Consider the following 16,530-nt stretch of genomic DNA (forward strand, 5'->3'; position numbering starts at 1 on the left):
CCGGCCAGAGCCCCTCACCCCACAGGAGCCCGGCCAGAGCCCCTCACCCCACAGCAGCCTGGCCAGAGCCCCACAGGCCAGGGCAGCCCGAGCCCCTCACCCTACAGCAACCTGGCCAGAGCCCCTCACCCCACAGCAGCCTGGCCAGAGCCCCACGGGCCAGGGCAGCCCGGCCAGAGCCCCTCACCCCACAGCAGCCCGGCCCGAGCCCCTCACCCCACAGCAGCCCGTCCAGAGCCCCTCACCCCACAGCAGCCCGTCCAGAGCCCCTCACCCCACAGCAGCCTGGCCAGAGCCCCACGGGCCAGAGCAGCCCGGCCCGAGCCCCTCACCCCACAGCAACCTGGCCCGAGCCCCTCACCCCACAGCAGCCCGGCCAGAGCCCCCCCCACCCTGCCCCAGCTGGTTGCTACGTCCCAGGCGGCCAGGGCAGAAGGGGGCTTGCTGAGCCAGAGGTGGGGGACACGCATGCAGAAGGCATGTCGTGGGTGCTCCCCTGGGACTCTGGACTTTGACTCCAAGATGCTTTATTACTGAGGGGGCTGGCGGGGGGCTGGGGAGGGGGCTCTCAGCGTCTCTCCCTCTCTCACGGCGAGGCACTGGCGGGAGTGTGACTGCGTGAGGAGGCCGAGAGCCGCTGGTTCTGCGCGGGCACCGGGCTCGACCGGCCGTGGGAGCTCCTGCTGCTGTTGCTGCCGGATGCCCCCGGGACAAGGGGTCTGCGGGCAAACAGGACACCTGTGGGAGCAAAGAGACACAGGGTGACCCAGCACGCCCCTGAGGGCACCGCAGAGCCCACGGCATGGGGATCGGGCACCCCCAGCTACAGTGCCCATGGGCACGGGCCTGGCCTGAGGGCCCTGCGCTATCCTGCCCTTGCGTTCCCCCTCTCCACACCCCACGAGTCCCCCTGTGCTCCCCCATTATTCCCCCAGCACCCCGGTCCCTTCGAGATCCCACCCTGCAATTTCAGCCTTTTCCCCAGATTTAGCCGAGCAGCCGCTTTGCTACAAAGATGGCGGTGCTGCATTTTCCCAGGCTTTGCTGCCCAGGATCGGGCCTGACAGCGCTGCCAGCCCCGGGCCTTCACCTGGAGCCATGCTAGGGGTGCCCCCTCCCACCCTGATCCCGTACACTGGCCCCTGCCCCCGATCCCGGCTAGAACCCAGCTCTCCTGGCACCCAGGCTGCTCCCATGGGGCCTGCCACCTCTCTGCCCACCCGCCTGGGCAAAGCCCTCTCTGGTGCCACTCTGCCAACTCCCAGCTTGGCCCAGCTGGGCAGCAGAGCCGGGCCCACACGATCCCATCACAGGCAAGGGAAAAGCAGAGCAGTGCACCAGCCGGCCCAGGCGCCCGCTACAGCCTCTCACTCCGCCCGTTGCAGCCGGGTTCAGGAACCCAGACGCTGTGAGCAGAGGATGCCAGGCCTGCAGCAGCCGCCCAGAGGAGACAGAGCCATGGGGGGGCAGGGGACGGGAGTGGTCCCCTGGGACATCTGGGGCCCGGTCCTGGGAACACAGTCAGGGCCTCTCCTGTGCTGGCCAGGGGCTGGGGGCTCCCTGGCTAGCTCCTGCCCCCCCTGCTCCCCCGGATTTGAGGCCACAGGCCTGTGACAGGCTCAGCCTGATTGGCCTGAGCTACAGGAGCAGCTGGGGGCCGGGGTGGTACCAGGGCAGGGTGGCAGCTCCTGCGCCCGCAGCAGCGCGTTGGTGCCAGCGTGCGTGTGTCGCGCGTGGGGAAATCCCCACTCTGCCACCTCGCCGGCAGCCACCGCTGGCATCAGCGCCCGGAGGAGAGGAGCTGGGGGCAGCTGCCGGCCAGCGTCAGAGGCACGTGTGAGCTGCGAGGAGCACGGCCGGGGGCCCGGAGCCCATGTCGAGTGTGGCAGGCTGTCGGGAGAACCGGGATCTAGGCAGGGAGGGATCGTCATGAAGCCAGGACCTTTGTCTTGAACTGTCCCCTTGCTCACGCGAGAGCCCCATGTCTGGGGCAGCCCACGGGAAGAGGGGCAGGCATGTGCCACGCACAGGGGAATCCCTCTCGCTCCCACCACCAAGTGAGACCAAGTCCCCTCCAGCCATGTCCAGCACCCGGTTCACCACTGGCTGCACCGTGACGCCCTCCATGGACTCGCCCCGGCCGGCCCTCCCCATGGTCCCGTCCCAGAGGGCGCAGGAGCCATCTCCTCTGCAGCCCCTCCGCCCGTCTCTGGCTCCAGAGCTTTCTCCTGCCCGGCCCCTGGCTCGGAGTCTCCCCCCTCCGCTGCCTAGTGCCTGGCGCTGGGCCCGGCCTGCAGGCGAGGAGCCATGGGGAGCAGCTGGCTCCTCGCGGCAGACGAAGGGTGGTACAGACCCAGGGCTCTGATCGGCCCTGACCTTTCCGGAGAGTTAAATATTGAACTGCTGTCAAGTCCAGGTTGATATTTTAATTGGGGCAGCTCAGCGGGGCTAGGAGGCGTCTCCAGGGGGCAGCGGGGTGACCCACTTAGCCAAAGCGGGAACACACTTAAAGGGACAGGCCCCCCGATTGCATGAAACCTTCCCCGCCACTCCCATGGGGTCTCTCGGCCGAGGGGCTGTCGCTGCTCTGCTCAGAAACGGAGCCTTGATCCATTGCACTTCGTGAGCCGGAAAAGGGTGGGAGGTTCTGGAGCATTCAGGCTCCCCGCTGAACTCCAACTTTCTGGGCCGTGCCCTTGGCTCTGAAAACAGATCTGTCCCCGCCTGCATCTCTGCTCCCAGCCACGCCTGAGAACATGAGAACGGCCATCCTGGGTCAGACCAATGGTCCATCCAGCCCAGGATCCTGTCTGCCGACAGTGGCCGGGGCCAAGTGCTTCAGAGGGAGTGACCAGAGCAGGGCAATTATCTAGTGATCCATCCTCTGCCGTCCACTCCCAGCTTCTGGCAGGCAGAGGCTAGGGACACCCAGAGCATGGGGGTTGCATCCCTGCCCAGCCTGGCTAATAGCCACTGATGGACCTGTCCTCCAGGAACTTCTCTAGTTCTTTTTTGAACCCGTTATACTTCTGGCCTTCACAACATCCTCTGGCAGGGAGTTCCACAGGTTGACTGCGCGTTGTGTGAAGAAATACGTCCTTTTGTTTGTTTTAAACCTGCTGCCTATTCAGTTCATTGGGTGACCCCTGGGTCTTGTGTTATGTGAAGGAGTAAATAACACTATGACCCTCAGCAAAAGTGTTCGTACCAGCACTTGTATGGCACCCATCACTGTGGTGTCTGGGTATGCTGCACGTGGTTTAGATTAAAGGCCGAGGATCTAACCGTGAAATTCACCCCTGTGCAGAGCAGCTGGTACCCCTTGGGGTGCCGGTGATTACTGGGGTGTGTAGCCCTTCTGCCAGCCCACTGGCATGAGAGACACTTTGCCAGCGGGTTTCACGGATGGACGTTTGTGGACAGCAAAGGACCGTCGAGATTCACGGATCATGGTTCCATTCCTGGCTCTGGAAGGTGAGTTCTCCAGCGGGCACGAGCGGGGGAGCCGCCATTCACTGCCTTGGTTGCAGCATAAGTCCGTCCATCTGTCTGTGCCAGTCCCGAGTCCCTACCCCCACGTTATGGCCAGCTGATCCTGCAGTAATTAAAGCCCAGGTCTCTGGTGCTCCCCCCGCGCCTGCCTGCCCACCCAGCGCCCTCCACTACCAAATCGACTGCTCACCAGGGCAATCTGCAGCTCTGCCTCCCCGCCCCCACCTGCCCGGCCCTGCCACTTCATTACAATGGATTTTATAGTAAAGACATCAGACTGAAGGAAGGACTCGCCGGCCAGGCAGTGGCTATAACTTATTGGATTTCCTGGCCGCAATTACATGGGCCGAGCAGCCCTTCTATTTACCTGTGTAGACAACTCCATTTATTTCTATTGACATGTTGATGCTGCTAATGCCGTTGGTGGACAGGTTCAATGCGGTCTCCTGTCTGTCATCTGGGGGAAAGGAAAGACCGATATGAGCAACGAGACAGGCCTGCCTGGGAAACACAGCTAGCGAGACGGGCCCCCAGCCGCCCCAGCCAGCTGGCTGACCCCGTTTGCCTCTCCGGGTTAGCAAGTGGGACGTTTCCTCCCCGGTTTTGCTGGGGCAGAGGGTGGGATCTTGCAGGGCCTGGCTGGAGGAGCAATTCCCATCACTCCCCGTGGCTGCTGCGTCTGTTGGAAGGGAGAGTCTCGTCACGCCCTGGGGCACTAAATCACGTGGTGCCGCCTTGCACGATAATGTCCTGGTGTCATCAGGCAACAGCGATTGGGTTTGACAGGCTCCCCCAAAAGTGACATCCCATGAGCAGCGGCAGTAGGATACAAGATCTGGTCATCACAGCCTGCCCCCTATCCATCCATCTCTGCCTCTCCACTTTTCAGATGTACTCCTCTCGCTGTCCATGGACACGTACTCATCTAGCTGCCTGTCCATCCAGCTATAGGTACCCCTCTGCCTACATCCCCAGCCATTCCTTGGTATGTCCTCCCTACCTCCTCTTCTATACGTACCCTGATCCATCCATCCCTCCGTCCATCAGTCCATTCATCCATCCCTCCGTCCATCAGTCCATTCATCCATCCCTCCATCCATCAGTCCATCCCCACACACCCTCCCTTCCATCCATCCATCCCTCCATCCATCAGTCCATCCCCACACACCCTCCCTTCCATCCATCCATCCCTCCATCCATCAGTCCATCCCCACACACCCTCCCTTCCATCCATCCATCCCTCCGTCCATCAGTCCATCCCCACACACCCCCTTCCATCCATCCATCCCCACGTGCCCCCTTCCATCCATCCATCTAGCTATAGGTACGCCTCTGCCTACATCCCCAGCCATTCATTGGTATGTCCTCCCTACCTCCTCTTCTATACGTACCCTGATCCATCCATCCCTCCATCCATCAGTCCATCCCCACACCCCCCCTTCCATCCATCCATCCAGCTATAGGTACGCCTCTGCCTACATCCCCAGCCATTCATTGGTATGTCCTCCCTACCTCCTCTTCTATACGTACCCTGATCCATCTAGGGTGACCAGATGTCCCGATTTTATAGGGACAGTCCCAATTTTTGGGTCTTTTTCTTATATAGGCTCCTATTACCCCCCACCCCGTCCCGATTTTTCACACTTGCTGTCTGGTCACCCTAGATCCATCCATCCCTCCATCCATCAGGCCATTCCTCCATCCATCCTCACATGCCCCTATCCATCCATCCAGCCATCCATTCCCACGTGCCCCCTTAGATCCATCCATCCAACTATAGGTACCCCTCTGCCTCCCCCCCAGCCATTCATTGGTATGTTCTCCCTACCTCCTCATCTGTACGTACCCTGATCCAGCCAGCTCTAGGTACCCTCTGTCCGTCTATCTGCCTTTCCCACACCCGAAGAAGAGCTCCATGTGCTCAAAAGTTTCTGTTTCACCAACAGAAGTTGGTCCAATAAAAGACGCCCCCCCCGCACCTTGTCTCTCTGCCTAACCCGTCTAGCTCGCTGCCTCTACACCCCCCACACCCCTCTATGCCACACCCCTACTCTGCCTCTGTCTGTCTGTCCAGTCACCAGTGTCCCTCCCGGTCTGGATCGGACATTCCCCTCCCTCAAATCCATCAGGGGCTTGGATTGAGCTCACCGCCATGATGCCGGATCACACCACCAGGAACATGGGGTGCCCCCCCATCCTGCCCTGTCCCCGTGTTGGCAGGTTCTCATTAACCCCTGGGCCGGGGGAGGGAGGGGTGTGCCAGCAGCGGGCCCCACCCCAGGGCAGTTGTGCTATGGCTGGTGCCCACAGCAACGTTACACAACATGAGCCCCATGAAAACCCGGCTCGTCCCCCGCCCAGATGGCCAGGAGAGCCGCGCGGGGGAGGGGGGTCAGACACCCCACGGCTGAGCAGTGTGGGGGTGACTGGATGAGCGGGCTCTGACTGAACCTGCCCCACGCAGGGAAGGGCTGGACTGCGTCCGCTCAGCCGTTCTCCACTGCACTCCCTCCTCTGAGCTCCGGGAGCTCCAGCCCCCTCTCCACCGGCCGCACCCCCCGGCCCCCTGTTACAGCCACAGCGACAGACATGGAGGGATCCTGCGGTCCCTTAACACCACGCAGGGCTGCTGGGCAACGCTGCCTCGGAGCAGAGAATCGCCCACACGACCTGGGTCCCCCCCCCGACAGTGAGCAGCACCGAGCCCGCTTAGCGTCAGACTCCGGAGCACGTCACAGCCCACGATGGTGCAGCTGTGCGGGAGTGACGACCTGCCGGCCAGTGAGGCTGCGATGCCTGCTCCTGCCCGCCCGCCCCTCGGACCGTCCCGCCCCCACTCCTGCCTGCCCCTGCCCTGCCCACCCCTGCCCCTTGGTCCGTCCCGCCCCCGCCCCTCCGTCCGTCCAGCCCCCGCCCGCCCCTCCGTCCGTCCCGCCCCCGCTCCTGCCCGCCCCTCCGTCCGTCCCGCCCCCGCTCCTGCCTGCCCCTGCCCTGCCCACCCCTGCCCCTTGGTTCGTCCCGCCCCCACTCCTGCCCGCCCGCCCCTCCGTCTGTCCCGCCCCCGCTCCTGCCTGCCCCTGCCCTGCCCACCCCCGCCCCTCCGTCCGTCCAGCCCCCGCCCCGCCCCTCCGTCCGTCCCGCCCCCACTCCTGCCTGCCCCTGCCCTGCCCACCCCTGCCCCTCGGTCTGTCCCGCCCCCGCCCCTCCGTCCGTCCAGCCCCCGCCCGCCCCTCCGACCGTCCCGCCCCCGCTCCTGCCCGCCCCTCCGTCCCGCCCCCACTCCTGCCTGCCCCTGCCCCTGCGTCCGTCCCGCCCCCGCTCCTGCCCGCCCCTCTGTCCGTCCCGCCCTGCCCTTCGGTCCGTCCCGCCCCCGCTCCTGCCCGCCCGCCCCTCCGTCCGTCCCGCCCCCGCTCCTGCCCGCCCCTGCCCTGCCCCTGCGTCCGTCCCGCCCCCCGCTCCTGCCTGCCCCTGCCCGCCCTGCCCCTCCGTCCGTCCCGCCCCCGCTCCTGCCCGCCCCTGCCCCTGCGTCCGTCCCGCCCCCGCTCCTGCCCGCCCCTGCCCTGCCCCTGCGTCCGTCCCGCCCCCCACTCCTGCCTGCCCCTGCCCCCGCCCTGCCCCTCTGTCCGTCCCGCCCCCGCTCCTGCCCGCCTCTGCCCCGCCTGCCCCTCTGTCCAGCCCGCCCCTGCCCCTCCGTCCCTCCCGCCCCCGCTCCTGCCTGCCCCTGCCCTGCCCACCCCTGCCCCTCTGTCCATCCCGCCCCCGCTCCTGCCCGCCTCTGCCCTGCCCGCTCCTGCCCCTCCGTCCATCCTGCCCCCGCCCCCGCTCCCCCGGCACGGGACCTCGGCTGCTGAGCTTGATGTCCATGGGGAACTGCGAGGCCATGGCCAGCAGGTTCTGCTGCAGAGCGTGTTGCATCAGCCGCTGCTGCTCCTCCGCCATCAGCACCATCTTCTTCTCGGGCGGCTCCCCTGTCTCCAGCTTCTCCCGCAGCTGCTCCAGCGCGGCTGCCTGGGACGCGGCTGCCGCCTGGGCAGCGGCTATGTGGTGCCCTGCCAGGCTGACGGGGATGGCGATCCGGCTGGGCACGGCCGCCGACAGGATACCGTCTTCTGGAACCACAGGGAGGGGGAAGGGGCTCAGGGGCTGGCAGCCGGGCCCCGGGGCCAGAGGGGGGCTGGGCAGGATGGTCCCGGCGGCGCTGGGTCTGGAGAGACTCCGGGAGTGCAAAGAGCAGTTCCTGCGCCCGGCTGCATGACGAGGAGCAGAGCAGCTCTCGGAGCTCCTGACCCCTCCCAGCCGCTGCTGCCCGTCTCACCAAGGCCCCGCGATGGGGAAGCACCTTAGTCCGGACGCTTCCTCAAAGCAGCTGGGCTGGAAAGCCAGGCTGGGGTCCCCCAGCGCAGGGACGCAGCAGCTGGGCCTACGTGCCCAGGGACTGCAGCGGTGTCGCCGGGAGGGCATTTCCCCTCTCCGGGGCTCAGCAGGGGCTTGGCTAGGGAGCCGGGCACATCACCTGCCTCCAGGAAGCTGCCCAGGGTCATCCATTAGCACCAGCTGCTGGATCCCACCCCAAGAATTGCCTGCACCGTGGCCTCTTCCAACCTCCTCCATGCGGCTCCCCGCCGGGTCCCTGCTCTGGGGTCTCCAGCAGCGAGTTCTCCACAGCTGTGATGGGCCAGGTTCCTTCCTGGGGCAGCTCCCGCGGCTGGATCCCCACGATCCACCCACTAGCCGGCTTGCGTGCAGCCCGAGGGACAGACCCCGCATCTCCTGCCCCGGGGCCAGAGGCGAGCCCCCACTAGCTGCTGGCAGGATGCTGCAAACAGGCCCGATCCTGTCCCCCATCTCCCCGTCTCCGCCCCACCCACCTTTCTTAATGGCGTGCACCTGGCTCATCTGGCTGCAGCTGTGCGTGGAGATGGCCAGGGCCGGCACGGGGATCTTCGGGGAGGCCAGCATGGCCGGGGTGCCCACGGGGGAGTAGCTGAAAAGTGCCGTCCCAAAGCTCTGCCTCCGCCCCTCTCGCCGGTTGCTGTCGATGGCGGCCTGGAGCTCGCCGGGGGAGCTGAGGGCTCGTTTCTCACATTCGTAGGGGTACAGGTATTTCATGTATCTGCAGGGGGGCACAGAGGGTGATGAGCCCCTGGCTGTGACTGGTGGCATATTCCACCCCCACCCCTGCCGGCTGAGCCAGGACCCCAGGCTGGTTAATGACCCCACGGGGTTCACAGCAAGGCTCCCAGCCAAAGCCAATGGCTCCCAGCCCCACACGCCCTGGGCTCAGCTACGCGAGGCCATAGGCCCCGACTCCCGGGGTGCTCCAGGAGACAGAACAAGTAGCAGGTGCTGAGCACCCATTGGCAGCTAAGCTGCCCCCTCCCCTCCGCCCCCCAACCCCCACTCCGCCAGCGCCTCTCACCTGCCCGCAGCCCCTTTGACCAACTCCTCCCCCACCTCCCAGTGCCTCCCGCCCACAGCTGGGAGTGTCCCTGCGGTGGGCAGAGGAAGGGGCTTCGGCGTCCCTGTGGACGGCCACCAGAGGGCACCATCGCGCACACGCAGGCCATTATCCGTCATAACGACCACACCATCATCACTGCTGCACCCGGCCAAACCTCCTGCGGGAAGCGGCAGCCACTGGGAGTGGGGCTGAGCACGGGAGTGATCCAGCTGCCACCACAGAGGGGTGGGTCCCCCTCTCCAAAGCCTGCTCCTCCCAATCTGGTTCACCCCTTCCCATAACCCCCCTTACCCACCCGCCAGACCCTGCCCCCTTGGCACCCCCAGCCCAGCTCTCTCCCGCCCCCCTGCAAGGCGGCGGCGGCAGCAGCTCACTGCGTGCGGAGTGTGAACGCCGCGCTGGTGATGGACGTGGGGAGGTTGAGGCCTTTGGTGATCTCCCGCCAGATCTTCTTGTTGATCACTTCGACCAGGCCGCCCTTCTCGGTCACCAGCCGGTACAGCGCGTACAGGTCCAGCACCTGCTTCGCCATGATGGGGATTCGGTTCACCGGAGTCCCTTCAAGAGACAGAGACACACAGAGAGAGAGAAAGGGTGTGAGTGAAAGAGAGAACGCGTGTGCACCGGAGAGCACGAGGGTGTGCGTGTGTTCACGTGTGTGCCAGGCCGAGAGATTGCACAAGAGAGAAAAAGGGGGGCTGTCTGACATACACCATCGCCGCCCTGCTTGGCTGCTTCCCGGGAAAGACCCCGCAGGTGCAGTCAGTTTCACGCTGCTGGGAGGAGCTGGGCAGAACCAGGGGAAGCTTCCCCTCACCTCACCCCCAGCACGCGGCAAGACCCCGTCTCGGGGGCAGCGAGTCCCTGCTGGCTCTGCCGGCTCGAGGGCAGATTAGTGCTCGCTGGGCCGGCTGGTTCTGTAACATGGACGTACATGGAGCTAGGAATGGGGCTGAGATCAGCTCATCACGCCCTGGCTCTGCAGCCCACGTCCCCTGCTCCCTGGGCTGGGCTGGAATCAGCGCCCCCCGGAAGTGAAAAGCTTTAGAAGCGAAGTCCCCGTGGGTGCCCCCCGCAACGAGGCAGAAGCGTTGGCTCGTTCCCAGCCCCCTGCCCTGCGGGGGCAGCCTGTACGGTTAATCGCACGGCTGCTGGCTCAGGCAGGGCGCCTAAGGGGACGAACCTGAAATGCCACCAAAGAATCAGAAGTGAAGTCATGGGAGCAAACCCTAAAAAGGCCCGAATGAAAAAAAGTGACTTTGCTCGGCTGCTGGAGCTTCCAGGAACCCCACGTCCCAGCCACAGCCCCCAGCGCAGGGCACGAGAACAGCACCAGGCCGAGGGCGGGAAACTTGGCCAGCGCCCGAGAGCCTCCTCCACTTTGGCAGCTGTGGAGCAGATTGCGGCCACCACCCGGTTCAGTGCTGCCCCAGGCCTGCGGGCACACAGAGCGCAGCACACCGGGGCCACGCCGAATCCCACAGCGACGGCGCTCACCACCTCCTGCTCCCGTTCTCAGCCGTGTGCGGGGTCTATGAGACGCAGTGGAGCAGTTCTGGCTCTGACCTGTAGAGGGCAACGGTGCACCCGCAAGGTGTGGAGAACTGGGAGGCATTAAGTCAGCGCAAGGTGTGGCAATGCATGATGGGACCTGTAGTCTTTCGGGATCCCACAGGAAGCGCCAGGGGCGAGCTTCTTCCTGTGGCTCTTGGGCTCTGCATTAGCCACGAGTCGAGTGCCCACGGTAAATGGGGCAGTGTCAAAGCACACAGCTGTGGAGGCTGCAATTCCACCATGGCGGGTCCTGGGGACTCAGGCTTCGCTCGCGGGGGGCGGGGCCGGTGCTAGCGGGACCCCCGGGCTAGGAGAGCTGCACTATGTCCCATTGGGGGGTGCCCCTCCTTACCCAGAGCAGCTCCGGGCTCCAGGGCCGAGCGCATCAGCTCATTCTCCCGATCCAGACGGGTTTGATCCGGGGCTGCTGCTCGGCCCAGACAGACCAAGGACACTGGGGGCTGTACCGGGGGCTCAGGCCCTGCCACATGGCTAGTGAGAGATTCCTGGATCTGACCCAGGAGTGGGACACCAGCAATGCTTCACGTCAGGCTGGAAGCTGGCGGAGGATCCCTGCCACGGGCGGCACAGAGTGACTCGCTAGGGCCTCTTTGCCAAGCACCCTCCAGGTCCCACACGGCCGGGCTCCTACCCGCCTCGAGGACTGAGCCAAGCACCCCGGGAGGCTACGGGGGAGGGACCAGGCCCTTGGAAAGCAACTGGCATTGTGGCTACGGGCAGCGGAAGCTTCAGGTGTCCCTAGGCACCAGCTGGGTCCCTAGGCAGCCCGGGAATGAGCCAGCCCAGCTGCCCCTGGGCTCAGCAGTGACGCTCAGTGATGCCAGGGCTGGAGACGAGGCAGCCGCTGGCTGCGCGGGGACAGCAGGTCACAGCTGCAGAGCGGCCTGGGTGTGGGAGCAAACAAAGGGTTTAGGATCGCGAAGGTGGGGTTGTGACGATGCGGTTCCGGCGGGACCCAACTGAGAGTGCCAATTCAGGACCAATTGCTCAAACAGGGCAGTCACAGCCCTAGGCTGGGTTTTTTCCACCTCTAAGGCAAACCAAACCAGCCAGACAAAAATGACTTCGGTCTCACCCCACTAGCTAACCACAAGTCACACAAGCAATTTCCTTAGACACTCCAGTCTCTCAGTATCACCACCAGTCCCACTTGTCCTGGGGATGAATAGTTATGAAAACCAACACCCCAATAAAAGAAAAAGGTTCTCTCGATCCCAAAGAATCAAGCCCCAGACCCAGGTCAATATACACATCAGATCTTACCCACAAATCACGCTGTTGCCAATCCTTTAATCTAAAATCTAAAGGTTTATTTACAAAGGGAAAAAGGTAGAGATGAGAGCTAGAATTGGTTAAATGGAATCAATTACACACAGTGATGGCAAAGTTCTTGGTTCAGGCTTGTAGCAGTGATGGAATAAACTGCAGGTTCAAATCAAGTCTCTGGAACATCCCCCGCTGGGATGGGTCATCAGTCCCTTGTGTAGAGCTTCAGTTTGTAGCAATGTCCCTCCAGAGGTAAGAAGCAGGATTGAAGACAAGATGGAGATGATGCATCAGCCTTATATAGGTTTTTCCAGGTGTAAGAACCTCTTTGTCCTTACTGTGGAAAATTACAGCAAAATGGAGTCTGGAGTCACATGGGCAAGTCCCTGCATACTTTGCTGAGTCACAAGGCGTGTCTGCCTTCTCTCCATGGGTCAATTGTGTAGCTGATGGTCCTTAATGGGCCATCAAGCAGGCCAGGCAGAGCTGACACCAACTTGTCTGGGGTGTAACCCAGCAGCACAGCATAAGTTTGAAATACAGACAGCACAGAGCCAATATTCATAACTTCAACTACAAAATGATACACAGACATACAGACAGCATAATCCTAACCAGCAACCCAGAACCTGGTCTTAGACACCTTAGATGACCCCCTTTACCTAAGATTTGGTGCCACTACTGGACCTTGGTTGCAAACCATGTTCTATATGGTCCCAGTTTATATCAATAATGTCACACACCCAACGCAAAATTGATGCAGGAAGGGATGACACAAACATCACTAACTGCATCCCAAGAGCCCCCCATCCTTGGCTCTGTCTCACTACAGCTAGTGTTGGGCTAGAGGCCGTACCAGTGTATAACAGAAATGGTTTATCAAAGTCGTGTTCCATAACATGATTGAATCTCTTTACAAACTCAAGGTAAAACTTGGTTTGAACAACAGTGGATTGGAGCTGCTTTTGCCTAACAGAAGTCACTGGCTGATGGGGTGGGCTCTCTGTGCTAACAGCTATTAGCAAGTCTTTCTTTTCCCAGCCAGGCAGGTAATTTGCATTAACACAGACACTAGCTTTTAACTTCTTAGCTGCTACCATTTCCAAGGCTGGACTTTGTCTTACAGAGATACCACACAAATCCAAAGGGTCTGAGGGTGAGCGTTTGCTGGCTTTCCCCTGCATCCTCAAGCATTCAGCCATAAAACTGTTCTGCTCTGACACACCAGTAACTGAATCTGTCCTCAGCCCCTGAAGCACCGACTGCTCACTCACAGATTCAGCGTGGAGACATTCCTGTCCCAACACCATTGTCTCCCCAGCAAGCTGGCCACACACAGCCACGGGGTTATAGGGCTGCTCAACTTCCTTAACAGCTTCTACTCCATCTGAGACCTTTTCAAAGCTGCCCACACTGGATCTCTCAAAAGGAAAGTCAGTGGATCCATTCACAACAGAAAATTTCTGGCTGTTAGGAACTGAAACTTCCTTGATTAAATCATGTTCACACCCTTCAGTTACAGTAAACTGTTTGCACAGGCTACCATGAGGATTCCCTTCCCTAGGAGCTTTTCTAAGCAGCAATTCACCCCTCGCAGAAATTCTGCTCTCACCCTCTTCACCTAGGGCTCGCTCTAAAGGAACCCTTTCCTGAGCAATCACAGACACTGGCTTTGGCTACACTTACATTCAGAATCACCTCTGGCCCATCAGGCAGATTCCTACACAATCCCCTTTCAGGCAAACCTATAGACTTTCTCGATAACTGGTTAGAAGCATTCTCCTTCCCTTGGCCATGAACAAGTTCAGGAATCTTTTCCTTCTTGCTACAAGTCGTCAAACTGTCAGTAGGTAACACCGTTAAATCACCTTCATGCTCCCCTTGTGCCCTGGCTAGGGTATCACCCTGATCAGACAGAGCTGCTGCACCCTTTTCCAACCGCACATTAGCAACTGGCAAACTACAAGCACCAGAATTGTCTGGTCTCTGGGATTTTGCTAAAACACTAACTGGATGCAACCTAGTCACAGGGCCATTCTCCCCAGCAGACACAAACTTAGGACCATTCCCCTCCTGGGCTTTAGCTGTATCCACAACCAACTGAATCACCCTCAACCATCACAGGCTGAAAGGCACCTTCTGTCTGCTCCACAGACACAGAAGAGCCAGAGACACATTCTCCTTCACCAAACACACAGCTTGGGATCTCATTTCCCTTGTCCCAGCACACAGGGCTGTTCACAGACACCTGCTTGGAGACCGAGGTAGCTCCCTCCATAGGCAAGTCAATACCCCTGACAGACACAGGCACATTCCCTTCACTGTCGCATTTCTCCACACAGGACACAGGTAAGGGATAGGGACACTCCTCTTCCACTATCCCCGTCTTCTCAAACTGCTGATTAGACAAAGCCATCGGCTCACACGGCTGCCTAGGCTCCTCCAAACTTTCCCTACCAGGCACATTGCCTCTCCCAACAGATAAGCTGCTGCTTTTTTCACTACACTGAACTACTTTTAGCAAATCACAGTTACCCGTTTCAGGTTCCCTTTTACAAGCTGCACTAGCCACCAATCCATCGCCCATCACAAATCTCCCCTCTCCTTCCTCAGTTAGGGCTTCAACCTGACCATTTACTTTAATCTGCGCCTGAGAAACATTTTCCTCACCCATGAGATCTTTCTGCTCTTGATCTAACCCCAGATTCACTTCTGAGACATCAGACAGACATTCAGAAACTCCACTCACAGACACGCTGCTTTTTGGCACAGACAAACCTTTGGAGCAACCCACCTCAGGCAAATCATTGCTCACAATAGACACAGGTTTAAGATCATTCCTCTCCTGTGACTGGCTACCTGGACTGAACAAAGCTTTAACAGTTTCCCCAATTAAAAGATCTTTAGGCAATAACTTCCTGACGCCAGCTATCACTTCATGCTGAGCCCCGTTCCACTCAAGGTGGATTCTGGCTAAAGACACACGGACAGTAAACTCACAGAGGATCACAACATTCACACTCTGATTTGGTAAATAATCTTCCTCTTTGACCAGATCTGCTTTAACAAGAGTGATGTTAGAATCCATAATTTGCCCTAAACAGCTTTTACCATTGACTTTTACACACTCTATGAATTTTCCATTCCCACTCCCATACATAGCACTGGCACAATTTATGGGGCCACCCCCTACTGAACACACAGTAACAGCATTGACATAAAAGGTGGCATTGTTGGGGTACATTTGGTTACCCCCAGACAACTGCTCAGAGTTATACAACATACCAACATTGTTACAAACTGGACTTTCAAGAGGATACAGTCTCTGCTGTTCTTCCCTTGCTTTTTTGATTTGGAGCCGGAGTCTAGCACTTTCTTGTTGCATCTGTTGAGTTTTCTCCTCAGCAGCTCCTTACGAGCTTTTTCTTCTCTCTTAGCAGCTTCTTTCTTTCTCTCAGCAGCCTCTTTCTCCAGCTGGGCCAAGGCTCGCTTCTCTTCCATTCACATTTCTGCCCGTTTTTGCTCATGTTCAAGCTGCAGGCTGTCCATCAGAGCTTGCAGTTTCATTGCTTTTGCTGATGCTTTCTGTCTCATGGTCACTGATCTTTAACCAACCAAACTCTCAATCCCAAATTTCAAATTTGGATAGCGTGGGGTTCTGACCCAAAGCTTAATTGACCTGGTTCTGTGGATCCAAGCAAGACTATGCCACTGTGATGATGCGGTTCCAGCGGGACCCAACTGAGAGTGCCAAATCAGGACCAATTGCTCAAACAGGGCAGTCACAGCCCAAGGCTGGGGTTTTTCCACCTCTAAGGCACCAAACCAGCCAGACAAAAAGGACTTTGGTCTCACCCCACTGGCTAACCACAAGTCACACAAGCAATTTCCTTAGACACTCCAGTCTCCCAGCATCACCACCAGTGCACTCGTCCTGGGGATGAATGGTTATGAAAACCAACATCCCAATAAAAGAAAAAGGTTCTCTCGATCCCAAAGAATCAAGCCCCAGACCCAGGTCAATATACACATCAGATCTTACCCACAAATCACACTGTGGCCAATCCTTTAGAATCTAAAATCTAAAGGTTTATTCGTAAAGGGAAAAAGGTAGAGATGAGAGCTAGAATTGGTTAAATGGAATCAATTACATACAGTAATGGCAAAGTTCTTGGTTCAGGCTTGTAGCAGTGATGGAATAAACTGCAGGTTCAAATCAAGTCTCTGGAACATCCCCCGCTGGGATGGGTCATCAGTCCTTTGTGCAGAGCTTCAGTTTGTAGCAATGTCCCTCCAGAGGTCAGAAGCAGGATTGAAGACAAGATGGAGATAAGGCGTTAGCCTTATATAGGCTTTTCCAGGTGTAAGAAGTTCTTTGTCCTTACTGTGGAAAATTACAGCAAAATGGAGTCTGGAGTCACATGGGCCAGTCCCTGCATACTTTGCTGAGTCACAAGGCGTGTCTGCCTTCTCTCCATGGGTCAATTGTGTAGCTGATGGTCCTTAATGGGCCATCAAGCAGGCTAGGCAGAGCTGACACCAACTTGTCTGGGGTGTCACCCAGCAGCACAGCATAAGTTTGAAATACAGACAGCACAGAGCCAATATTCATAACTTCAACTACAAAATGATACACACACATACAGACAGCATAATCCTAACCAGCAACCCAGAACCTGGTCTTAGACACCTTAGATGACCCCCTTTATCTAAGATTTGGTGCCACTACAGGACCT

General features: G+C 59.5%; 1 protein-coding gene across 2 annotated transcripts in view; it reads right to left on the reverse strand.

Moving 5' to 3' along the window:
- Positions 1-441: 441 nt before the first annotated feature.
- ARID3C (AT-rich interaction domain 3C) overlaps positions 442-16,530 on the reverse strand; it is a 139,095-nt gene continuing 123,006 nt past the window's right edge. The window contains exons 4-8 of one of the 2 annotated variants that reach the window (XM_045020314.1): positions 9,328-9,511; positions 8,361-8,605; positions 7,332-7,598; positions 3,860-3,949; positions 442-738 (exon numbers count right to left, since the gene is read on the reverse strand). In XM_045020314.1, coding sequence (XP_044876249.1) covers positions 587-738; positions 3,860-3,949; positions 7,332-7,598; positions 8,361-8,605; positions 9,328-9,511 — 938 coding nt within the window. In that variant the 3' untranslated portion in view covers positions 442-586. Of the gene's footprint in view, positions 739-3,859; positions 3,950-7,331; positions 7,602-8,360; positions 8,606-9,327; positions 9,512-16,530 lie in introns of both variants that reach the window. The other variant, XM_045020313.1, reaches the window with a different exon arrangement.

The sequence above is a fragment of the Mauremys mutica genome, chromosome 6 (assembly GCF_020497125.1).
Source record: "Mauremys mutica isolate MM-2020 ecotype Southern chromosome 6, ASM2049712v1, whole genome shotgun sequence".
NCBI classification, from domain to species: domain Eukaryota; kingdom Metazoa; phylum Chordata; order Testudines; family Geoemydidae; genus Mauremys; species Mauremys mutica.